At 41.8% G+C, this 25680-nt stretch overlaps 1 protein-coding gene across 6 annotated transcripts in view; it reads right to left on the bottom strand.

Annotated features, from left to right (window-relative positions):
- Positions 1-24972, bottom strand: part of NAXD (NAD(P)HX dehydratase) — a 50469-nt gene extending 25497 nt beyond the window's left edge. Inside the window, exons 1-7 of one of the 6 annotated variants that reach the window (XR_011148305.1) lie at positions 24002-24409; positions 22750-23339; positions 21170-21541; positions 17633-17783; positions 16511-16556; positions 14860-14948; positions 2026-2134 (exon numbers count right to left, since the gene is read on the bottom strand). Coding sequence is in view for 5 of the 6 variants with exons in the window: in XM_069004004.1 (XP_068860105.1) it covers positions 2026-2134; positions 14860-14948; positions 16511-16556; positions 17633-17783; positions 21170-21541; positions 22750-23339; positions 24002-24057 (1413 nt within the window). In the remaining variant the exon portion in view is untranslated. The other 5 variants (XM_069004018.1, XM_069004004.1, XM_069004045.1 and 2 more) reach the window with 5 other exon arrangements.
- Between the last annotated feature and the right edge of the window lie 708 nt (positions 24973-25680).

The raw sequence follows: 25680 nt of genomic DNA, 5'->3' as shown, positions 1-25680 counted from the left end.
GTTAGTGCACTAGTAATTAATTTCTTAATTTCTCAATGCTCAAAAGAAAGCAGCAGCCCAAACAGGACTGTTTGGAGAAGCACATTAATTGGCAACGTGCTGGCACAATACTGACAAGAACTGACATACAAACAGCATCAGAGAGATTCCAGAACAGTATGCCTCAGCACCTAAATGGGGCAGGAGGAAGCAGAGGGGAAGCTGTATCTCACCATCACCACCACTCTGATACAAAACCCTGACCAGAAAGCAGACACTCACCTACCTCCCAGCCCTGTGTTCATATGACACATGCCACAGTTAGCTTAAAGGGAAACCAGAAAACTTTATACTAAGCCAGCCTCCTATAAAAGTTTAAAATAGATTTTTTTTCTTGACACTTGAAATTCGCTGCTGAAGCAAGAGGGAGACTCAGCTTTCCCTCAGCACAGAAAAGCACCAGTCTTCCTCAGACAGGCAGCCAGGGTTCACTTGTCCCCAATGGCATGTTAAAAGTCTCAACACTGGGTAACTAATGAACGCTTACACAACTACAGTGGAGACAAAGAACTTGAGCTTTAATGTGACTTGAAATTAATAACGCCAGATCCACGGCTCATATGAATGTGCCCTGAGATTTTAGCATGAAGTAACTTCCAAATGCCTTGTCTTTATTGGCAGGGTTTGTTTCTCTAAGCTGGCTTACACAGGACAGCCAGACTGAAGTAAAAGTATGCTTGTAATTCACTAAGAAAGCAATATTAATTTTAGCAATGAGGAAAAAAATACAATCAAGAAATCTTCCAGATACTTCTGTAGTACAGATAAGCACATAAACCCTGGATGGAATTCTGACATAAAAGAAGTTTATCTTAGATATTCTAAATGAATTCTTGTTTTCTTTTGTTTAAAGTTATTTTCCTTTAGGAAAAAATCCCATCAAACCTATTTTTTTTAAGCCAAGAAAAAAAAAAACTGTCCCAAATATTTTTTTTCTGGAAAAAAAAAATTCTGAAAAAGTGTTTCCAAAAAATAATAAAATCTGCTAAAATTTTTCACTCAGAATTTGATTTCTTCATCAGCTGTAATAAATTTCTTTTTTCTTTGTTTTCTAATCTTTATTAGTTTTGCACCTCTGTATCATAATATATACATTTTCCTTCCAAAAAGAATTAAAGAAGCAAGAAACTCCAACAGCAACTTTCTCTAAAAAAATCCTAGCAAAACCACCATTCGCAGTTCTCAAGGTATTCTAAACACTCGGATAGTGTGGTCTCTCCAGTCTTTTGCCTGCTCTGTTTCGTGATTTCACTGTGTAACTGTCAACATTTCTGTAAATTATATTCTACTTGTTAGTGCCACTGATTAATTCAGTAATACTGCTCAGGAAAAAAAATTAAATTGCACAAAATTAGATTGACATTAGACTGAAAGGTACACTTCAAACATGCAAAGATGTGTTGACAGTAATACAAAACATGATTTGGGAAGATGGTCTAAGTACATATTATTTAAAGTAAAAATCTATCTAATCTCCTGTTTCAGCTCTCCACTAAGGCTTGACAGAAAATAGGATTCTCTCTTTATCCAAAGTAGAAGTCTGCAACATTTTATAATTAGGAGTATTATTTATTATTGCAAGGGGATATAGTCCCTGTTCTTTGGTGCATCTGATATGAGCTCTCAAACATGGTTCTGAAAATTAGGAACTCAAATCCGTATTTATGTACTTACTGTACTGGTGCTTTGCACTTAAGAAAACACAGAGCCTTTTATCTAGATATGCCAACATCTGTTTCTTAATTAGTGACTTTCACAAGCTAAATAAAATCAGAACAACCATACAGGTGCCCAAAATTCAGACTGAAGCTTACAGTTTAACAATGAAAACCATGAATAGAAACTGTAATTTTCAGCCAACAATAATTTATTAAACTTGGTATTTAGCAAACGTATCAAGAACATTTGTGTTATGATGAGAAATGGAGGAATGGTTAATAAAATTCAACATGAAGATACAGGATAAAATATCAGTATGCACATTACCTTAGCGTTCTCAAGTAGAACTTCATCTCTACCTAAGCCAGGTCCTATGACAACCGAGTGCAGCCGTGGTAACCACTTTTCCACCTCATGGACAGCATTGGGACTATCACTGCATGGAAATGTGGAAAAAAAAAAAAAAAAAAGAAGTTTAAAAAGGCTTCATTTTAGTATTCTCAAAAACTGAGTTCAAGATGCAAGATAGAAAGAGAGATTTCCTGTCTTGAGTACCAGGCAATTTTATCCTCCAAACTACCAAGAATCTGTGACCCAGGAAATATAGAATGGTTGTCCAAATAGCTAAAATGAAAAACTTCTCTCAATTCATTCTTTAGGGGATACCACATAAAAATGAGGAGGTAATTGCAAGTATCCACTATGGTTGTTACAAAATAAAAAAAATAAAATCCAAGCAGGAAACCAACAATTTTTAGAGTCTGTCACAATTCCCTATTTAATGCTTCCTTGCAGAGGTGATACCGTGGAGACAGATCCACCATCTCACAGGTATATATTGCGGCTTGCTGGAAATGATGCAATTGTTTATTACCCCACATGGCAGAATGATAAATCTACTCTTAGGCTTTTTTGTCAGTTGCTTCATAAGCATTTTTTCCCACTGAATTACAGCCAAATTGTCCCCTTTCCCCAAAAGGCAACAGGAGAAAAAAGCTATTCAGTACGGGCATTATCTGCTTGTAAAGCTTAAAATTTCTATAGCATTTTGGTTTATGACTACATTAGAAAAATGATGAGAAAATTCACTGCCAAATATAACTGCCACAATACAGCATTCAGCCACTGACCAGAGCTGTTTATTTTGTTCTGATCAGTTTTGTTGTGTAAATAGGTCAGAATATTTTGAAAGCACTGCCCAGCATTTCCAGTTAATCCTTACTGACAGTATGGAGGGAAAATTTAGCCTCCCTCCTTCCCCACCTCTGGCATTAGTGACAACAATAAATGAACATTTTAACTGAAGCACAGGGGAATAAAGCTCCCTGCAGGCAGAGCAAGGGGGTACTGCTTCACAGTATTGCTCAGAATATTGTAAGCTTGCAGTGCTTCAACAAAGCTGTATTATTACAGATGAAAGCCACTGCATGTTTTTCATAACCAACAGCTGTCCTGATGGGACACACCACTTGGGAACCAGTGTTTAGGTTGTGTCTGGCAGAATCAGCAAATTCCACAATGATTTCTGCAAGTGCCAGGAGGCCAAAGCTTTTGCAGCTGCAGGGAGCGAGGCATCCCGCTCCAGGGCGCAGGGATGCGGTGCCTGGCTGCAGCCCCGCAGCCCCTCTGCTGACAGGAGCTGCCTCAGAAAGCCCAGAGGTGCCCTGTGCTGACACCACACAACAGCTCTGTCAGAACAAGGCTGCTGGCTGGGAGCAACGACCTGCTGCAAGGGCAAGGCAGACAGTGAACCACGGCAGGACATCGCTGTCCCCAGAGCAGTCCCTGTTTTAGCAAGCTGGATTTCCATTTGAACGCTGCAGCTCCCTCCTTTCATGGAAACCACAGTAGCTTGAGAACTATTAAACAGCTCACTTTTCTTCTTATTTATTTTTGTACCATCACCTATCAGTTTATGATGTATGTAGAGGCTGGAAATAAAAATGATTCAAGAAATATCTAAAGAACTATTAAAAAAAAAGACAGGTCTTTAATATATGGTAGGTTAAACACGTGAAAAACTGCCTGTAAACCAAACTCTCATAAAACATCACCATTTCTGAATGCAGACCACTTTTCTTTGTTCACATACTGAACTTATTTTATCCTTGAAGAGCAATATATATCTCAAAAAATATATTTTTGTCAAATAAATGTACCTATATACCATGTAGTAGTAAGAATACTGCTATGTATAGAAGGATGTCTGGATTCAACATACCTTTGGATAGTAGAAGCCAAATACATTAAAAAAAATCTTCATTAAATACAAGCTAAGAACAGAGCCATAGGTAATACCATAAATGCTCTGCTCTCCTACAAACATCTCATGCAAATAATCTAATGATAAAAAGTTTATCAATCTATTTATGTTCAGGATTGAAAGAAGATAATTTTGTCTAAAACTCAATTGATAATGGGCACTTTTCAAAACAAAGCCATCTCTTGGGAAATAAACAGTCCAATATTAAGCCACTCCCGTACACTTTGCCTCTGGTAATAATAAAAACCTACTGTGGAGCTTTTAATCTTCAAAGCATTTTACAAACATTATGTTCAACTCCATTGCAACTTCACATCAAGAAGCAATCCAAGATGTGAAGGGTCAAGAGATTGAAAACAGTGCTAATGACTACTGCGTCGCAAAATCAGCTATAAAAACACGTTGTAAAGTAACTGATGGATTTTGAATTTTCATAAAGAAAGCAGAAAAATACTGCCTCATGGAAGCATCATGCCAGCTTCACCTCAAGACACTGGATGTTCACAATAGCTGTGGCTATGCAGCTACGGACACTGTACCAATATCCTGTATCTACAGCTGCTCTGAAAGTGGAAGGGCTGTTGTGATACCTCACAGTTTATGTCCACACACGCACATCAAACCAGTGACATTTTAAAGCTGATAGGGTACAAATCATCAACGAGCATCTTTCTTTAGGGAGGGATAAACCTTGAACGTTCCTGACCACAGGATTTAGCACAAAGGCAGAAATTCCTCTAGCTCTTAACAGCTACAGTCTATGCATGATTTTAAACACACTTAGAAAAGCCCTCTGAGGTCCGATGGCCTCTGCACTCTCAGACTTCAGAGCAGACAAAGCTCAACCTGCCTGTCAGGTACAGTTCCTGGACTACGGCAATTCCTCATCAGTGGAAAAAGTGGTTGGGAAAGGCTAGTTGGCATGGGCCAAAACTGTTCCTAAGGATCATTTGGATAATTTGCTGGTACAGATAATTGTGCCTGGGTACTGAGGAACAAATATTTCTTGGCAGTATTTGGTTTATCATTACAGAAAAAGTCAATGCATATTCTTGTTTGCCTGTGGATCAAAGCCAGACAGAAGTGTCTTTGGAAAAAACTACCTTGGAGGCACCAGCACAGAATACCATGGCAGGTGCTCAGCTGTTCATGGTGTACTACGCTCACACAAAGAACATAGTGAACCTCCTTTGTCACTTGGTGCCAATTTCCCAGCCTGGTTACCAACCTGATCTCAAACCTCTCCTTTTAATTATCACCTCCATTGCGCAAAACATTGAAACAACAGCTGAAATTAGCGCTGTATTTAAAAAAACCCAACACCTTTTTAGAAAGGTATGAGGTATGAAGAAGATGTCCCCTTGATCAAAAGAGATGTAATCTTCAAGCTTTGACAGAAATTAATCAGTAAGCAAGAATCACTATAGCCTTTAGAGGAGCAGAGTTATATCATATCCAACTTTATTTCTTTCTAAAAGAGGTATCACAAATGCAATACCCCCATTCTAAAGCATAAAGCTAGTAATAATATAAAGAGGAGTAAGAAAATCTCTTAAGGCCAGGAGAAAACAGCATTTCAATTTCTGAGAAGAGGGTAAAAACCTTTGAAAGAGACCTCAATTAAATAAAAATCTGTGATTTTCCAAAATAAAGCAAGGTTTTTTGGAAGGTGATAGGGCAAGAGTTAGGGTACTAGTCTGGCTTTCCCATAATATAAAAATACAAACTCTGCACCATGGACATACACAATAGGAATAATTGGGAACCTGAATCCTAGCAGCAACACCTGCAAACATGGAGAGTGAAATACAGTACCATTTTGCAGATGTGTGCAAAAAAGATCCTAGTGACAAACCACATCAGGGAATAAATGGGGAATGAGCAGATACTGAACAGCTTCTTCCAGCTAATCACTACGTCTTATGTGACATGTTATCAGATGCCATTCTGATGAAAATCTAGATTATGACAGCTCACTGCTGCTCAATCAAGCAACTAAGCAACACCCTTCCAAACTCCCAAAAGCATCCTCAAAATCTTAGGTTGTCTGCAAAGCAACCAATGAAGCTCTGACTGCACACAGAAAAGAACTATCACAGGGTAAACACATAACTAACTACAAGACACCAGAATAACTAGTAAGAAAAATGGAAGGAGCTTCTGTAACTTGTGTCAGATCTGTGAAGTTGTGTAGGTAAGAACAAGTCTAAAGCTAATGTCAACAATCATTGAATCAACTTCACACATTGTCCATTAGCCAGATCTAAACAAACAAGCATGCAGAGAGGGTTACATCAGCTTTCCTTGGCTGTTAGTGAGAGGTAAGGGGAGGCTGAGAGACTGATGATCTCTTGGGAAGGCAGACACAACACCTTTATCATTTGCTGTCCCTGAAACTGCTGCATAGACAGGACCAAGGTATGGTGTTCAGTATCTTGCATGCTTATCTTTTTGCTCTTTTCTCTTCTTCCAGAATGTATTGAGATAAGTACTTCCCATGGCAAAATAGACAAAGGTTCTTCAAACTAAACATCACTGAGTCTCTAAAATGGTGAGGACAAATTTTCTTTGTAAATTATTAGTGGCTTTAGACAACTTTTGCCACATTAACCTCATAAAGTTCAATGCATGCAAGGTGCTGCACCTGGATCAGGCCAATCCTCGATATGAGTACCAACTGGGAGAAGTGATTGGAGGCAGCCTTGAGGTGAAGAGCTAACATAGACCTAGTACAGAAAGAAGAACTAAGTTAAGTTTGTTGCTCTTCAGAACTCTTCTGTATTTCACTATCACACAATAAAAATTGTCCTAAAACGCAGTTCTGTAGATCTTCATCTTAGGGAAAGCTTGATGTAATAACCTTTCCAAAAACAAACAAACAAGCAAGCAAACAAACAAAAACCCCTAACATAAAAAAACCCAAACAAAATACCCCAACAAACATCTGAAAAAAAGAAGGTGGCTACTGCCCTAATACCCCCCACAGTTTGTAAGCATCTTCCAGAGCTGTTTGTAACAGATACCTGACAGGTGCCATCTGCTTGAAAGTCTGCTCTAGATTGGTCAGTGCCCAGAGTGGGGGGACACTTGACAGCTAGGATCTAAAACACCACTCCTATCCCCAACTCTCCAAAGAAATAAAATTTTGTTCTATGCTGCATTTTATTCAAAGACTGGCTTTTACCAAATGATGAAAAGCCACCAAGCCAATAGCTTTAAATTATCACAGAAAGCTCTAAACACAGCAGCTTTCCTCATTCAGGATGACTGACAGTTTCTGTCATTGCTTTCTAGAGGAGGGAAAGGAACAAGTGATAAGGTGCAGCCCTGTCAAATTTTTACATGGAAACAAGAAAATGTGAAGCAAAGTCAGCAAGGGTATAACCAGGAGCTGCAAAAATAGTAGATAAGCATGAATGACAGCACAAACAGGAGGCAGGACTGCAGCGCTTCACATGGGTTTTAGGCAGAGCTGGTACCACCTTAGTAATCAGAGATGTGGTTTGGACACCAGAAAATGCCAATCAGTGGAACCTCCTGCTAGAGAAGAATTGGGACAGAAGCAAGACTGCTGTCACCCAATTGACTATATGGCTCCTTGCTGGAGAGTACATTATTCAAATTCTGCTCGTTATCTGTACACACTTGGTATGACTGAGGCAACTCCAAATGCATTAAAATATACCACTGCACAGGTCTGCTTATGCAAACTCAGACAAAGCCACACTAAGGGGGCAGTTCCATAGCAAACCTACAGACTTATCTTCAAAGACGGGAAGGAGTTTCTGATCTGAGGATGAAAGACTTTCAATTTTATTTGTCCAAATACTGCAGGTAATTATAATTAATGTGAATCAAATGTTAGCTCTGCTGACACTTGGAACCTGTCATGTAATACAGCACATCAAAAGAGCCAAAGATGTAGCTCTAAAACTGAAGTACTTATCTCAGAAGCTAATTGTTACCAATTGTGGTAAACCTTGGGTGAGGTATTTATTGGAAAGTGGGAAAACAGGATAGGGAGTGAAATTATCCTGGAAAGAATGGGTCAAAGGAATGAAAAGCAAACCCAAACAATGCAAAAAAAAAAAAAAAAGTTGAGCATAAAATTAAACTAATTATCTATTCCAAGAGTGGCTGTATTTGTTAATGTTTAAATCATCTTTCTCATAAATAAATGCCAAATTTCCAGAAGCCCAAGGGCTTCAGGCAGCCTCCTTCAGTTCCATGAACAGAACTGGAAATAATAGCTTATTCTAGAGAAGCTCACTGAGCCCATTATCAACTTGTGTGTCTCTCACCAAGCACCTCAATCAGTTAGAGCAAATCACAGAGACAACATGCTGGTGTGGAGCTGTCTGGATGCAATTAGAGAACAAAAAGAGATATTTATTAAAGTAGGATTAGCATATTACAATGCCCTCTCAAAATATTTAGAAGAAAAAAGGGTCAGTTTCACTTACCAGGCTGTTTAAATCTTTGAATGTGTACAATCTGTAAACACTGGATAGACAGTATGTATTTCCCAGCTACATTAAATAACAGGGAAGAAAACTAAAGAAAAACAAAGACCTTAATGAGAGAGGGATTGAATTCTATTCAAATCAAGTCTTCACTTCCAGACATTGAGTAAGTTAATCTAGATACTAGAAGTGAATCTGGTAGGCTTCTTCTGAGTATTAACAGCAGCAGGAACAGCAACCCATTATCCAGGAGAAGCAGGGCTGTCAGAAGTTCATCAGAAGGGACTGCTCTTAATGTGCAGATACCAGAGTCTTTACTTGCTCCATATTCTACCTTAAAGGCAGTAAAAGTGTGAATGACCTATCGAGGTAAACATTTAGAAAAAAATGCCATATTGCCATATTGGCCATATCGTTGTTTTGGGGTTTTTCATGAGGACAATGACTGAAAGTGTTTTCCATAGCTGCTGCTTGGACACCAGACTCTCACTTAGGTATCAGATGTTCTGCTTCACTAGGAATTGGGTGGTCACACACTACAGGCACTGGAACTCACAACAGCCTCTTTAATAATGAACCAAAATGCACTAAACAAATGGGATCACCTCTCTTAAGCAGAGCAGATCCTCCTGCATTCTGTGAGAGAGCCCCAAAGGAGGAGAAGCTGTTGCCTGACTGTTTTCTGAGATCTCTCACACAGACATGACAACAGCACTGAAGGTCAACCTTATCTAGCCTTGTAAAGATAGCACAGATACCAACACAATCGTTTTATGACAGGCATTGAGGTATATATAAATACTTAAAGCTGTTGTAGTCTGTTTTGATCTCAACCACATTACCAATGTGTATTATGACAATCCTCCCCAAAAGCATAATGATAACCAAATGTCTTGACCTCCTATTTTCAGAGTTCGTGGAAGTGGTCTTGACCCCATTATACTTCCTGTGAATTGACTTGATAAATAGAACCTGTCAAATATTTTTCAAATGGACTGCAATCAATTGAACCTGTGACTTTCAAAGCAACAGAATCAAGACGACAATGTAATTTCCCTCAGAAAGGAACACACTTAAAACGTCCCTAGAAAAAATAATACTTTTTTTTAATGTTAAAACCAGTAAATAAAGTGACAAGCTTGTATCACATCTGTAGCCCTCACAGTCAGCTCTTAAGGCACAGGTGATAGTTGAATTAATATCCAGAAGGCTAGAGTACTTCCAATCAGCTGTGGATACATGAGAAGACAGGACAGGTCTCAGCCTAACTGCTTTGCTTGTTGTCATCTGGGGAGAAAAAAAAGAAAAAGGGGATCCTCAAACCTTCAAAAACAAACCCCAGGGACTCCTGCCTTCCGTGAAATGCAAGAAAGATTGAACACCAAAGAAATTTGATCCTGGTTTCAAATCACAGCAGTATGGCAAACATTCAGAAAGGTAAATTTGGCCAGATCTAACTGGAGTACATCTCTTTCTGACATATCAGAAAGCAGCAAGGACAGCAGTCCTCCCTGCAGCAATGCTAAAAATCTTCGGCTACTTCTTACATTGGCAGGAGGTGACAAAACCTCCTCTGGAATCACATCGGACCTCTGCAGCAACCACAAGGAAAGGACTATAGTACAGGGTGAATACACCTCCCAGCTTTTATTCCCTCTGCAACGCACAGCAAAGAGGAAGCAGCTTCTTGCCAAGAAAGCCAGACACAGAAAACAGGTCCATAAGCAAGTTTTGACCATGGCTTTGCATGACAGAACAAGAAAGAGTTTAAATATATAAATTCTCTGAGTCAGCACATACAAACTGACCTTTATCTCTCCCTAAGTACTTAGGAAAAAAACCCAAACTTTCTCATGCAATTCCTAGCTAGGCTGATGTCTAAATGAAGCTTTGGAAAAAGATGACAAAGTTTAGGTCTTCCTCCTTCTTCTCTGCAGGTGTAATAGGGACCCAGCAGCCAAGTCAATTGTGAGACATCTTTTTGATTGTTGGAGGAATCTCTGTTTATTCCCTGACTTTCCCTGGTGACAACAACTCTGCACTTCTTCCAGCAGCTGACCCAAAAGAGGTCAGTGCCAGCATTACACCACAGTTGTGTTTAATAGCTATCCTCAGCTAACACAAGTGAAAGGTAAGAGCATCCTCCCACATTGAATCAATGTTTTTGCATCTCCTCTCCACATAATAAATTATAGGGGGCCAAAAATCTTAAGATTATTCCTGGGCCTTCTTTAAGAGATTTGGCACTGGTTAAATGTGCTCAAATAACTTATCAGGGCCTCAACTACCCATGATTCACCTTCATGATTTTTTTCAAATGGTCAAAACATAGCCAAAATTCAATAAAACTAGGTAAAATATGTTCCAGAAACCCTGATCTTCATTAGGCTTCTTCATTAAAGGTAACTGGCCTGAACACACAGTCTGGCCTTGTGAGAATTTTCTCCCCAGTTATTCTTATTTCAAACTGAAAATAATAATCTTTTTGAAAATCCAACCCAAAACCTGAACTCTGCAATTAACTGTAAGACTTCTAGTAATTCTGACAATCTTTCCTAGTCCACACAAACCCAGAGATACAACCAGCTAAGAGGAAGGTATTAGTTCTAAACCCATGCCTAGTTCAAGGGTGATTTTTTTGGTAGTAAATGTAAAATCACATCACTTTTTTGGCACCACAAGAAATTAATGACCTGGCATCTCATTCTACTTCTCTGATAAAACTCTGGAGATTAAGGAGTATATCAACTGTTGACTTTACAAACTGTCTGATAACCAGCTTACAAGAGGGGTACTCAGTAGTATCTGGCTCTTTCCTGGCCTACAGAGAAGAAAGTCTCTCTACAGTTATGAAAAGTCCTTGCAAGAGGGGAATATAGCAGAATAGATTTATTCTCTCTTCTTTTAACATACAGCCAGCTGGTTTCACATAGCTCATTTAGCTCTGGGATCACTTGCCTACCAGGACAGGATAAGCTAACCCAACACAGGTATCCAAGAAGTCTATTCAACCTGACCTGAGCCAGGCCGTTAACATGGCAAATATAAAAAACCTGCTGAAAACTCTTCCCTAGAAATGCCTGAAGGAAGTATGCACACATCTACAGCAAAAATCCACACAGAGAACACCTGCAATAAAATAATAAAATGCAAAAGCTAGGTTTCATCTTGCCTGTATTTGTGACGCATTTACGGTAGAAGCACATTAGCTGACAAAACAGGGAAATGCAGCACAAACCTGGGGTAGCAGTGACAAGACCAAGGAGAACAGATGTCACCACGACTGGGTATATTCCACTATTCAAAAGACCCCAACTTCTGCAACACACATTTTTCTCCACAGGAAAGCAAAGTCGGACAGCAACAATATTGAACTGGTTAGCTGGTCAATTTTTGAATAATACCAGTTCCTTGTGGAAGGGGCCATAATGCATTTGACAGAATCCCTGAATACAAAGGAAAAGTTACTATTGATAATATTGACTATTCACAGCCTCTAGATACCCTGCTATCATTATTCTGCTCACGTGGTGAGGACACAGAGCCAGGTGCTGAAGCTTTGTCTTTCTAGATCCCAGGCTGTCATGTGCCAGCTCCCAGCTCCCATGTTCACTCACAAGGAATGAAGTCAGGAGACAAAAACCACAGAGAAAGTTGCACTATGGGCGTCCTCAGTATGGAATGTTACACCAAAAGGATTCCCGGGGTGGTCTACATCTGGGGTCACATGGAACTGCCCTGGCAATGCTGCAAGATGGACGTTCATTTTCATAACCCTCCTTCTGCAACCCTAGTCAATCTTTCTCACATAACATTCCCTGTATCCTTCAAGTGACAGACATCTGCCAAAGACCTGAAACGCTCCAGTCCAGCTTCTAACTCTCACATACCTTCACCAGTCATGCTGGCAAAGATCTGCAACAGCAGCTCTAATGAACCAGAAGAGCCCAAGCATTCAGAGGGGGCAAAAAAAGAGCATTTTCTTTCCTTGAAGTGATCGCCTGTGAGGTGAAGGCAGTAGAGAAAGTAGAGGCAGCTAAGATAATAAAATGTCAGATTCCCAGCAGCACAAAATGGCAGCTGAACCCTGGCAAAACGCCAAGCTGCTCAAACAGGGAGTTGAGTACACGGGGCCATAATTATGATTAGCATAATAAGAGAGTGGTAGAACAGCTACCTAGTTACTCTGAAGGGTCATGGAGAAATCATAACAAAGCAAAGTTTTAAGGGGAGACACAAAAGAAAACAATGACATAGCTGCTCGTGGGTTTACCCAGAGGTTCTTCCATGCGTGAAGTGCGGCCTGGGAGAAAGCAGAAAGACTGTTTAAGAGATCAGGCTCTGAATCAAGAGCAGCCGGCCGTGCCTGCAGAACTCAAATGGCTCCGTAACATATAAAGGATCATATGAAAAGTGTGACACTGAAGACAAAGGACCTCCCAAGAAAAATAGGCTGTTAGTGAAAATTTCAATAAAACCTGGGCTCAATAGAGTCAGTCAAGATTTTTTCCTTTCTAACCAGAAAAGACTGTTTTCTCTCCCCATCAAATGAAGCAGAAGAGATTAAAAAAATGAGAAAATTTAATAAATAAAGTCTGAACACTTGGATATTTGCATTTTTTAAATTTTGAATGTCATGTAAACAATATTTACAGATCCACTGCATCATGCAATTAGCCCAGCTGGGTGCATGAAATTAATCAGTTTTAATAAAAGTATTAAATACTGAGTTGCAGACTTAAAGATATATGAAAATCTCTAGATTCACTGTACTGGGTACATCTGAAGGAACTCATACAGCCTAAGTTTAAAATCAAAAGTTCTCTTTGCAGGTAGAAAGCTCAGAGTTTTCACTGAAATCTGAATTCCACAGAAGACACTGTGAATCTGCATATAAAAAAATCCCACCCTTAGCAGGCATGATCTGGTCCTCCATGAACAGAAAGTTTACTGTTAATCCTATTTTCACCTCCCCTTTCCTCTGTGGTGCTTCTGTTTCTCCAATTAACCTTTTCCATTACCAGACATCAAGAACCACTGTGGACACAAACAATGCTTTTCGCAAGGCAAGGTCACCTTGTTACCATACAAGATGACCACATGCTGTATCTCAAGTGGAACACATCAAGACACCCCAAGTTAAATGTTAATATTGCCATCAGGCTTCTCCACTGTGTTTGCTACCATATGAAATCAGACAGACATCAACTGAAGAGATGCTTTTTTGATTAAAGAGGCAAACAGTTGTACTGGTAAAAACCCTACCCATCTCTCCCTTGCTTTCAAACATCATTTTTATTTTGTCTGAACTCTGTGAAGTTATGGATTTGTTCTGTCTTTGGGGGGCTGGGGGGAAAAAGCAACCAACAAAACACAACCCTGTTTAACTGTCTTCCTTCTAAGCACCTTTGTCTACAGCAACAGGAATGAAACTCACCTTCAGAAAGCAATAAACTTATGACTTCCAACCGCAGGCACCCCCATAAGGAAGATCATATTCTTGTTCTCAGACACCAAAATATTTCTACTGTCATAAATCCTTCCTGACAGCAATATCTGACAAACACGTTTTTAAATTATGCTTTTCCTACCCTAATCACAGCTTTGCTATGTACACCAACAGACTTTGACACGCACTGGTGCGAGCTAAGCTCAGAGGCATATACCTAAGGCACACATCTTAATTCTCACTTCCAGTGCTCATTGCAAACCATCATAACACCTAATTGAAACAAATTTATCCTATGAAAGTTCATCAATCAATAACACATTTCAGAACAAAAATTCAGAAAAGCACACACACACTGATTTTACCAATTAGGAGGACAGTTACTTATTAAACTTTTCAACTTCTTGTTAAGTAAGTCCTGTATTTTATATCATTTTAGAACATCTATTTATTCCCAAGAACAGGTGTATATCTCAAGCAACATATTCATGAAGAAAAAGGAGAATAACCATCTCTCTTGCCTTGTAATTTTGCATAGGTGTCTACAAACACAGTACTGAGAGAAAAAAAGACACTACTGTTAAATACTATTAGGGCTGAAGAAGCAAGAGAACACACTCCATTTGCCTTTCAAATGCAGATTTCAAAATGCTGACTTGTAGTGATTTGTAGTTCCGGATCTTTCTACCGTTCACTGTTAAATGCATTACAATCACAGAACACATCAGCAAGTAGCAGAAAGAAAGATCTATGCTTTTTTAAAAAATTGTACTTTGACAGACGTGAAAAGAAATTCACAACTGATTGTCCTATATTAAGTATCTAACTGTTTGTAATGAAAGGACAAAGCCCAGAGTTTTGTGATCTCCAGCTCACCCACCCAGTAACTCAGTGAAAGAAATAACACAAACTAATCAATTATCAGACTGAAATATTAAAACTAGTAAGCCTGACTAGCTCATTTAAACAAAACATAAGTCACTTACAGAACTGGATGAACAATCAGCTCTGGACTATATGATTTGATGACTGTTGCTGCATCTTTGGTACAAAACACATGGGATAAATCTGCACCCTAGAAAAGAAAATTTGCAAACAGTATTATAAAATTTGTACTTAATAATAACTTTATCATTCCAAAGACTACTCAACTAATAATTCAACTGAATTCTTATTTCTCAATAGTTTAAACAAACTATTGATTTTTTTCTATTTTGGCTCAGACTAGTATGAAATGTTCTGTTCTTTTTGTATCTAATTTCCAATATAATTTTTTTTTCTGTTTCTCACTAACGGGATGACTGAAAACACAAATCTTGAATTTTTACTCACTTGAGAAATGTTTCTCATTTGCAGTTCTACTGTAACATACTTGCAAAATATAGCTATGGCAATCCATGAGTACATTTCTAGTCCTACCATTTTTACTCAATGGGCCAAATTCATACAAGAAAAAGGCTGGCACAATTTCAGCAACACACCCTATGTTAAATAAACATTAAAGCTGAAGACTTGAGTCTCAAAAAATCAGAAATACACATAAAATTATGTAAGCAGTGACCAGAAAACCTGATCTTGTACTGGTCATGCATACTGAAATTTCCCATTGTTAAGGAATTGTCTTCTCTGCTTTACTACTATACATTTAACATTTCAAGCTACTATGACTGTTTATGTGCAGAAATAATGGTCTGAAATCAAGTGACCTCAGTAAGAAGCCTCCTAATATTGCCACTGTATTTGCACACAGTGGACACAAAGCTGAGTGGCCTTGGGATAATAACATGATTAAATAGTATAATTTCAGTTTTAAATCTTTGAGGGTTTTCATCCTGAGGGAAGAGGTGGTTGGAAATACCTGGGTTTGTTACCTACTTATTGAGAGAAATCTTCAAAAAGAAAAACATACACAATGAACTGAAAGTACTGATACACTATATATAGCATTCTGAAAATTAGATGTATTATGTAAGCATGACTTGTTTACATTTGAACAATCACCCTGTATTTATGTACTCTGCAGTAAATACGTTTAGCCATTTAATATGTCAATAAAATAAGGAAGTTCATGCTTCTAGAGAAAAAAAGCTTAGAAAATACTTCTGCTAAAGATGAGAACACAAACAAAATGTGCTATCAGAGATCACACTGAATTCCACCCCCAATCTTTAGACTTACAGCATGTAAGAATTTTACTAGGCTAAAGCTTTAAGTTTTGAAAGAAAGTTACTTCATTCAACACAGCTATCAGATCCAGAAAAATTTCTGAAGAACTCACTATAGTCAAAAACGTAACTTTAAACAATAATCTAAGGTTACTTTATTGCTCGCTTTCGGAGAAAATATTTCATCAAGTCTTGAAATTTCCTATCCAAGTCTCTGAAATTGTCAAATTCTGGACATATTTCTAACTTCACCTCACACGAACAAAGGAAACACAGTGAATGAAACACAGTGAATGACACATTTGCAAAGTATTTCTACAAATTCTGGATGAAGGATTTTTTTTGCTCAAGAGAAGATCTTCTAGAACTCAAAGTTCATGTCCATTACAGAATAAATGCTATTTTTAAAATGGCACCTAGGCAACAGAAATGATGAAAAGTTCATTTTGGACTTGTATAGAAGAACACGTACCACTTTGAGAGCTGTAATTGCAGCAAAGTATGGTGCTCCAGTGTATCTAGAATGAAATAAAATTTACGTTAGGAAACACAGTAACAAGATTAGATAATGATCTTTCATGGAAATATTTACAAAGATCATGCCATAAACCAGCAAAATTTTCCCAAGTAACAAAGGTAAAACTTCAGAGACAAACAAAACTGAGACCGAGAACTGTTTGCAAGCTAAATATGGGATCTGTGACCTGGATCAATCCCATCTGGCTTTAGATGCTTAACTAAAGTGCCTAAACTGTGATTCCAGTCGTCCTAAATTCTCTTTATGAAGACTGAAGAGAGAGATCTGAAAAAGATCACCCTCCAAAGGTGCTTACTTCAGCCAAGAGGTAAGAACCTATGAGCATTAGGTTCTAACTCCTGGCTATTCAACCCAGCTACAAGACATCACCTTTTTGCTCTTATGAAATGTTTATTAATGGCCAATGTCCAACAGCAGATCTCTCTTACAGGAGAAAGATGCCATCTCTCTTTCAAAATAGAAAAATGCAAAACAGGAAGGTGTAGTGGCTCATTCAAAGTATTGTGGCCAATATTATTTCTAGGTCAGTACAGCATTTAACCGATTTATGCAGTACCTCTTTTTTCCCCTGAAACAGGGTATTTTCATTACTCCAGTACATAAAACAAGGTATTGACAGAACCTAGTAAACACCAATATTTATCAAAATAAAAAGCCCACAAGAAAACACACCGTAAGAAAATACAGAGACCCAGTTCCCAAGATTCCAAAGAAGCAGATGTCCCACTGTCTTACTCTACCCTACTTACTCTATAACCTCATCATGCAATGGGAAAAGACTAACACTGAAAGCAGAGAGTTTGGTGGTCAAAAAAGACAGAGAAGGTAGACACAAACAGCATTTTTAAGTTCCCATAACATTCAGTATCAAAATTTTGCAACACATCTGCAAGGTACCATGTTCTTTCCTAAGTATGCATGGTCATGATGATGGAGTATTAAAGCTCTCTGGAAAATTGTGGTTTAAGTGTAAGGTGAGTCTGAATGGCTTCTACAAATAGTTATGACATTCTGAAGCTTTATCAGAAGCAAGAATCAAATTTCTATTTAACTTACTCTCGACATCCTCCAACAATGCCTATACGACCATCTTGACCTTTATGCTTTTTCCCTGTTAGGGGAGGGATAACATTGCGCACCAGCTGAAAAATATTCTCCATATCCTTCAGAGTATGTGTTCTGTGCAGTGAAAAAGATCTCTCTATAACTGAAAAGAAGAAAATAATTGTTACTTCAAAGAATGTTCTTTCTTAAACTACTGCCAAGCATTTCTTTTAAGCACTCATGTACACTAATAAAATCACACAAAGAGACAAAGTGACATACTTCTAAAACCCAAATGCTTTGTCACTTAAAGGCCTTTAGAACAGTAAGTAAGTAGGGAAGGTGATGATTTTAAAAATGAATTCACCGTCTGATGCATAGAATCCTCTCACTGACTGTTCAGTCCTAATTTAGGGCTCAGGTACAGAAAGAAACAACAGCCCAGAATAGTTATATGAACATTTTGTAACCCAAAATACCTTCTTAGTTCAGCCTGAAATCAATTCCATAGTTAAACTCAACTGAAATAAGAACACTTAGTAAGGACTAAACACACCCAGACACAGAGCAAGCACAATGCAACTGAAACCAAATTTTAAATGTACACCCTACCTTATATTTCGCTTCCCTTAAAGACTTCCACCTCTTAGCAGAATCAGGGCCTATCTCACTGCTTTTTTATTTTGGTGGGTGGTTACAAAGCATAGTGAAAGTCTTTCTGCAAAACTATAATCCAACGCACTGGATGCAAACATCACAAATATCACACAAAGATCATTTTTAGCTATAATACATCTCCAGATCTTGGATGCAAAGCTACATGTCAAGCCACATACTAAAATGACTGCACACTCAGTATGCTATGTATCAAATGACTCTTTCAAAAGGCTACAAAAACTTGGAAGAAAAAATTATTTCAACAATTACAACTAGAAAGAATTAAAACATTTACCCAACATGGGAAAAATGTGAAGATCACTACTTCTATCAACAATGTGTTAACTATAAATTGCAGCAAATACACTAAAAGAGCAAGTTCTTAAAAGCTCCTCATTACCTGTACAATTCTGTTCAGAAGAGCAGTTTATTTGAATGCTATTATCAGTGTCCTAGATCACAGCCATGCTAACTTTCTTTTTCTTTCTAGTTCTTCTAAAAAGCTTTCAAGGAACTGCTACACATGTATAACATAATTATGCAGAAAATAACTCCCATGAGACTCCTTATTTTCAGCTGTATAAAACTCAGTAACTCCACCCCACAACTCCAAAATATAGAGGTGGGAAAAAAGGAATGGGGGGGAGGGGGTGGGAAAGAAGAAAATCCCAAATCTGTGTGCTATCAAGCAAAATGCATCTTTTTCTCTGTCTTCCACAGAATCGAAACCTAAACCAGACATGCTAATCTTCAGTAACAGTATGCTTTAGAGTACAATAATGATAAATACTCCTGGCTGATCTTTTGCTTTTGAATATAGGCATCCCACTCTTACTGAGAAATAATACGAAAGGGGGGGGGGGGGGAGGGAAAGAAAGGAATGAAAACAAAAGAAAAAAACCCACAACCTGTTTTGGATTATGGCCAAACTAGTATTGCAGTGACCCAAAGGAGAACAAAATGCTCATCTCCTCTGAAAATAGGGCAGATTGTTTTCTTTAAATCACACTTCATACACTCACTGGTTTTCAACCTCACAAGAGTATTATATAGCTTGGAACCCTTAAAGCACAATGTTGTTAAGAAGGCCTTCTCTTTATTTGCTGCTGGTTTTTGTTCATGTGTGAATATAAAGTGACTACATAATAAAAGGAGAGGAAACAGAGAATTATGCAAAAAGCAAATCTTAATATAGCCCTACTCTACCTACAGAGCCACTATAGGATATTCAGCTCTTAACAAATGAAATCCTAATTCCTTAAAAGATGTGTTGCCTGAAGCGTTATGTTCACATTTTAGCATGAAAACTTTTTTACACCTTTGCTAATTAGAAGATTCTAACCTTGAATTGCTCTTGCTATAGTTAAATAAATAAAATTCATTTTTGCATAGTGCAATATGCCTGTGCACCTATATGATGAAATCCAGCAAGAAAAACTGAACCTCAGTTTCAGGTTGTTACACATAATTAAGCTTTTCAGGAAAAACCTTTCAGAAGTAATGGTAAGGCCTTGTAGGTACCTTCACCCCAGTCTAGAACCTTAAATTATTTCCTACAGGATTTTCTAAAGCACTCCAATTCTCCTTTATTTTAGAAGTAAAAACAACATTTAAAACACTGCATGCATTCAGATCCCATAATTTATCTACAAAAGTCTGCTACCACCAGGAAATCCTACAGACCAGCTATCTACTCAAGAAGAAACACAACCAGATCTGCCAGCCTAAACCCTCAACAGGCTGGACAACCCAGTCTGCCATACATTTTACAGGGAAACACAGTAACACACAACCGAAACGGCTCCAACAGCCTCGCAGGACCCAGAAAATGCCCCTTAGGATCTGGCAGGCCAGATTATTATTCAACACTGAGGCTGGGTGGTTTCTTTTTTTTTTTCTCTTTTCAAACTACGCTTTTTTTCTTCCAAGCAGTATAAAATTCAGAATTAGAACAGAGTAAGACTTGTTTAATTTCCACGTGGCAGGCTACAATCACTAAGCCCTAATCTGACTCCAGTTCCAGCACTGATGGAGAATCCCTGATTTCCTCCTGCCCATGCAGTCTACCTCCGCACACAAAGAGACCGTGATAATGATAAATGCCACAGGCACACAGATCCCAAGAAGTTTGTTAATGATTGCTACCATCAGCTTCTGGCCCACACATAAGGTACAGAAGGAAGAGTTTGTGCATAAATACCAATTCCTGAGATACTGCTTTGCCTCTTTCTTTAAAGTAAATTCAGATGCCCAAAGAATTTATAACGAGCTGGTGTAGAAAAAAATCGTAAGCAAATATTTTCATCTTCTATTACACCTATTACAATAATACAATGTTTAATTGATAAGATTCAGAATTTTGTTGGAAAGATATTTATTTTAAAGAAGCTAGATCTTAACATCTGACTTACTTCAGTGTAGGCAAAACTCCACTCTTTTCCCAGCCCTGAAAAAACATATGCACAGCCTTAACTTCATATACTGGGTTATGCTTGACAACTTCAAGCAGAACAGCAGCAAAATTTCTGCTACAAAGTAACTACTGTTTCCAGACTGCTTTCAGCAACTGTCCTACTTGCCTTTTACATACAAAATTCCTCCTAACTTCGCTGTACAGAAACATGAATGTGGAAAGAAGCTCCCAGTGTTTACAGGGTTCAAAGGTATGATTTTGCTCATCAAAATTTGTTATAACTAATGTACCTCTATTAAATAATCAGTACAATGGTACGAATAATGAATTCATTTCATTTGATATCAGAGAAACACCTTCACCACAGTATTAAATAATTCCAATTAGCTTTTATTTTCAAAAGCTGCTTACTACCAGTGCTTTCACACAGAAGTTTTAAAAAGTACCCTAACTTTTATTTATGCTGTAGAAGGAAGTACCTATCGGTGGAGAAAGTGTTGCTGTCATAGCATTATAATTAAAGTTATCCGCATATGAACGATGGTTCGCTCTCCGAGGTGGACTTCCTGGTATAGATTGTGACCTTTGTGATACTGTAGAAGAAATTCCAGCCAGCATCTGTCCCAACATCTGTAACATCTGGAGTTCTCGAGCATGCTCAGCTTCCCGACGCTTGTCCTCAATTTTGAGCCTCTGCTCTTCAAATCTGTAAAATTTCTCATCTGTATCCATGCTCTGCTGCAGGAATTTTTCCATCATTTTATCCAATGTTAAATTTGTATGGCGTTTTTTTGATCTTTTAGGCTGATTGAGAGGTGGGGTAATAGTTGGAGCACTGACTTCTTTAAAGCCTAAAGCAAGGAAAGAATCAATTATTTTTCTGATGGAAAACAATTTTCTAAGAGGAAAGCAGCAAAAAATCTCCCTACAAGATGTGACCTAATGCCTCACAAAGCATTAGGCTACACTTTCTCATTACACTTTCTCATATATTTATTTGAGATATTTTTCTTTCAGAGTACTAAAACAAATCCACAAACTTCTAACAAGTTGCAAGGGTAACACAAAAATCACAGAGACATTTTTTAATTGTTGTAGTACTAAACTTCAACAATAGGAGTCTTTTTCATCTTCTAAAAAGGTTTAAGTGAAGGTTATTAAATAGTATACCCTCATTTGTGTATTGCAAGTAATTACATTAATCTAAATTGAGTTTCAGTCTGTTGGCATTCTAGATTTGCATTTCAAAAGAACATTAGTGTAAACAACTCTTTGATGGGGTTTATGTGTAAAAAGAAGGTTGGTTAAACGTCAACCAATTGGCTGATTTCTCAGTGATGTCAACTTCTGAAGACAGGTTCATGTTTGTATTAGAAACCCTGCATTAATCTAGATCGAAAACAAACAAGCAACACTTCCCCCCCACCTCCACAATACAAATGTGGAGGGTAAAGAACGCGCAGGGAAAGGACAGGCTGTACCGAAGTGCTGCTTCTGTCCGCAAGCCCGATAAAGTTAGAAGCAGTGTTTCTGAAACAACCCATGCAATTAACTACGTAAAAGCTCTCCCCTAGCTTTCTGGCCCATCTGCAACAATAAGCAGATTTCTCAGGTATTATCGTCATCATCGTTTTAATACCGATTAGCAAAACTGCACGCAGTCTGCAGGGAACAGGAAAATCCTCCACCGAGAAGGATGCTTATTTTCTTGTACAATGCCACCTGACACTTTGTCTCGATAATCTCTGCGCCAGTTTTCCACGGGTTTCCCATTGGTAAATACCGATAAAAACTCTCTAGGGTCCCTGTCCACAGCATCTCCCCCTACCCGGTATGCAGCATTTCCAGCACCCGCAGCAGCTCGCTCCCCTTCCGGGCTCCCCAGTTCACGGGGAAGCGCAAGGTGCAAGAGTTGGGGGAGGCACGGGCGGATTTCAGAGCGCAGAGGACGGGGCGGGAGGGAGCAGGGTAAGGCAGAAGCCACTCAGAAGCGCGCAAGCTGGGGAGAAGCACCGGCAGTCGGGCTGCGAGAGCCCGCGGGGTGAGGGGAACTACTCACCGTCACCCGGCGGCACGGGGATGGCGAAGGACGGGCACTCCACCTTGATGGGGTGGTCGGCGTAGGAAGAGCACTCGCCGGAATCCTCGGTGAAGTTGTCGCGGGGGGACTCCGGCCCGGCGTCCTCGTCCAGCTCGGCGTCCAGCTCGCGGCTGTTGTGCGGCGTGCCCGGCGTGGGCGGCGCGGCGAGCGGCCCCGCGGCCGGCTGGGCGCCGTCGGGCGGCGGGGCCAGCGCGGCCAGCGGCTCGGGGGCGCCGTCGGGGCCCCCCCGGCAGCTCAGGATCCGGTCCATTTCGTCGTAGTACTTGCATATCTTGCGGGCGTGCCCGTTCTTCTTCAGCCCGTCCCGGGCCTGGTAGTACTGCCGCTTGAGGCCCTTGATGCGGATGCGGCACTGCTCGGGGGTGCGCTCGAAGCCCAGCTCGGCCAGGCGGCACGCCACGTCCCGGTACACATGGCTGTTCCGAAAGTTGCCGTCCAGCGCCGACTGCACGTCCGCCTCGCCCCAGATCTCCAGCAGCGCCCGCGTCTCCAGATCCGACCACAGGAAGCCCCGCGTGTTCGTAATCATCCTTGGCCGGCCGGGGTCACTGCAATGGCCGCGCACCGGGGAGAGGGAAGGAGGGAGGGAGGGAGGGAGAGAGGGAGGGACGGAGGGGGCGGAGGAGGGCGGCGGGGAGGAGGGAGGGGGTTTAATGCCCGCACGCGGCTCTCCCAGGGGGCGCCTACGCCAGCCCCGGCAGCCGCGGTGCGGCGGGAAGCGGCGGAGAGCCGGGCCCCGGGACGCGCATCCCGGGCCGCAGCCGCTCGCAGCCCGCACGCACGCAAACAAAACTTTCCAGGCGCCGCTTTGCGCTGCGGGCACCTGCAAGAAGAGCGGTAGTGAGGTGGCAAAAAAAAAAAAAAAAAAAAAAAAAAAAAAAAAAAAAAAAAAGCTCTTTCCCCTTGACTCGCCCCCTCCGAAAACGATGATGATAAATAAAAAATAAACAAGCGGGCTCCCGGCGCGGAGCCGCGGTTCCCTCCTACCGCTCACTCAGGCAGTCATCCGTGCGCGGCCGCTCCCCCGCCCCGGGCTCCGCTGGGAGCGACAGGACGACGGTGCTGGCTGGACTTGGAGGCCCTGCTCATCACAGTGCGCCTGCCTCCCTCCCTCCTCCTCCCTCCCTCCCAGCCGCAGTGGAGCGCGATCCCTGCACACACACACGCACAGAGACACACACAGGGCGCTGCAGCTCCGCTCGGCGCCTACCTCACCCCCGCACACCGCCGTGCCGGGCCGCGCCGCGCCAGCGCGGGCAGCGACATCGCTGCGCCCTGGCCGCCGTGTCAGCCAGCCCGGGGCGGGCGGGTGCCTTTCCCCCCGCACCGGCGCACACACGCGCGGCAGCGCTGCCCCTGCAGGCCGCCACAACAGCCGCGCCGCAGCCGGCGCCGCCCGCAGGCCCGCGGGGACCCGGCAGCCGCTGCCCTCGGCAGACCCTGCGGCGGTGCTGGGGGTCGGGTCTGTGAGCGCTTCCCCCGCCCTCGGCCGTCCCTCCGCGGGGCAGGTGAGCGGCCCGGCCGGCCCCCGCGGCAGGCGGGGGTGGGCTGCATCGCGCCGGGCCCCGCTGCCGCCCCTTCGCTTTGGTTTTGCTCTCCGGCAGGAGCGTCACGAGGCCGCCACCGCCTCCCTCCCGCCCCGGCCCAGCCCCCGGCGGGGCTGCCCGGCCCGGCCGCTTTTCCTTCCGTGGGAAGCCCGCACCGGCCCGGCAGCACCCGGCACCCACCCGGCTCCCCCCGGAGCAGCCCCACCCCCCTGCCCGCCGGGCCGGCGCTCGGAGGTTTGTACCTTCGTCACGCCGCAGCCAGAGGGCCACGGCCGCGGCCAGTGCGGCCAGCGCGATGACAGCGCCCCGTGCCCGCATCCTCGCGGGGTACCAGGCAAGGCCGCTCCGCGCTCTGCTTACCTCGGCACAGCGCGGGGCTCCGCACACGCGCTGCCCAGCGCGCACAACTCATCGGCGCGGCTTCCGCCTCCGCTCCGCGCCGGCGGGGCCGGGCAGGGCTCCGCGGGCGGGCGCGCCCTTCTGGCACCGCTCCGCGCCTCCCGCGGGCTCCCCGTGCAGCCACCGGCGGGCGGGGCTGCCGCGGAAGGCTGTGTGTCAGGGCCCGGCTCGGCCCGGGTGTGGAGAGCTTGGAGCGCCTGGCCCGGCCGCCGCGGCGCTTTGGGGCTGTCTTCGCGGCCCGTTTAATTGGCAGCTCTTAAAAACTCCCAGGAATTTAGCATTTATTGCTGCCGGCATTTAAAACTCTTCCCATCCCTCACCTCGCCAGGTGTTTCTGAGCAAACTCCTTATTTGCAAATGTGGTTTGCTTCTAAGGTGCTATTTCTTGCTTAGCTACGTAGTTTTGCCGCATACGCAGCATTTGCCTTGTGCTCTGCTGGTGAGGCTACACTCGAGTACTTTGTCCAGTTCTGGGCTCCTCAATTCACAAAGGACACTTGAGGTGCTGGAGCAAGTCCAGAGAAGGAAAACAAAGCTGGTGATGGGTTTGGAACACTAGTCCTGTGAGGAGCAGGTGAGGAAGCTGGGGTTGTTTAACCTGGAAAAAAGGAGGCTCAGGAGAGACCTTACCACTCTATGACTATCTGAAAGGAGGGTGTAGCCAGGTGGGGGTTGGCCTCTTCTCCCAGGTAACCAGTGACAGAAGAAGAGGACATAGTCTTGATCTGCGCAGCAGGGGTAGTGTAGGTCATACATTAGAAAGAATTTAATCACAGGAAGGGTGATCAGATCTTGGAATGGGCTGCCCAGGGAGATGGTGGAGTCACTGTCCCTGGAGATGGTTAAGGAAGGACTGGATATGGCATGTAGTGCTGTAGTCTAGTTGACATGTGTGATCCTGTGATTTTATAGCAGCATTCCATTAATATTTTCTTTAAAAGAC

This window comes from Aphelocoma coerulescens, chromosome 1 (genome assembly GCF_041296385.1).
Source record: "Aphelocoma coerulescens isolate FSJ_1873_10779 chromosome 1, UR_Acoe_1.0, whole genome shotgun sequence".
NCBI classification, from domain to species: domain Eukaryota; kingdom Metazoa; phylum Chordata; class Aves; order Passeriformes; family Corvidae; genus Aphelocoma; species Aphelocoma coerulescens.
The sequence above is the reverse complement of the archived record's forward strand: the minus strand, read 5'-3'. Positions and strand labels throughout refer to the sequence as shown.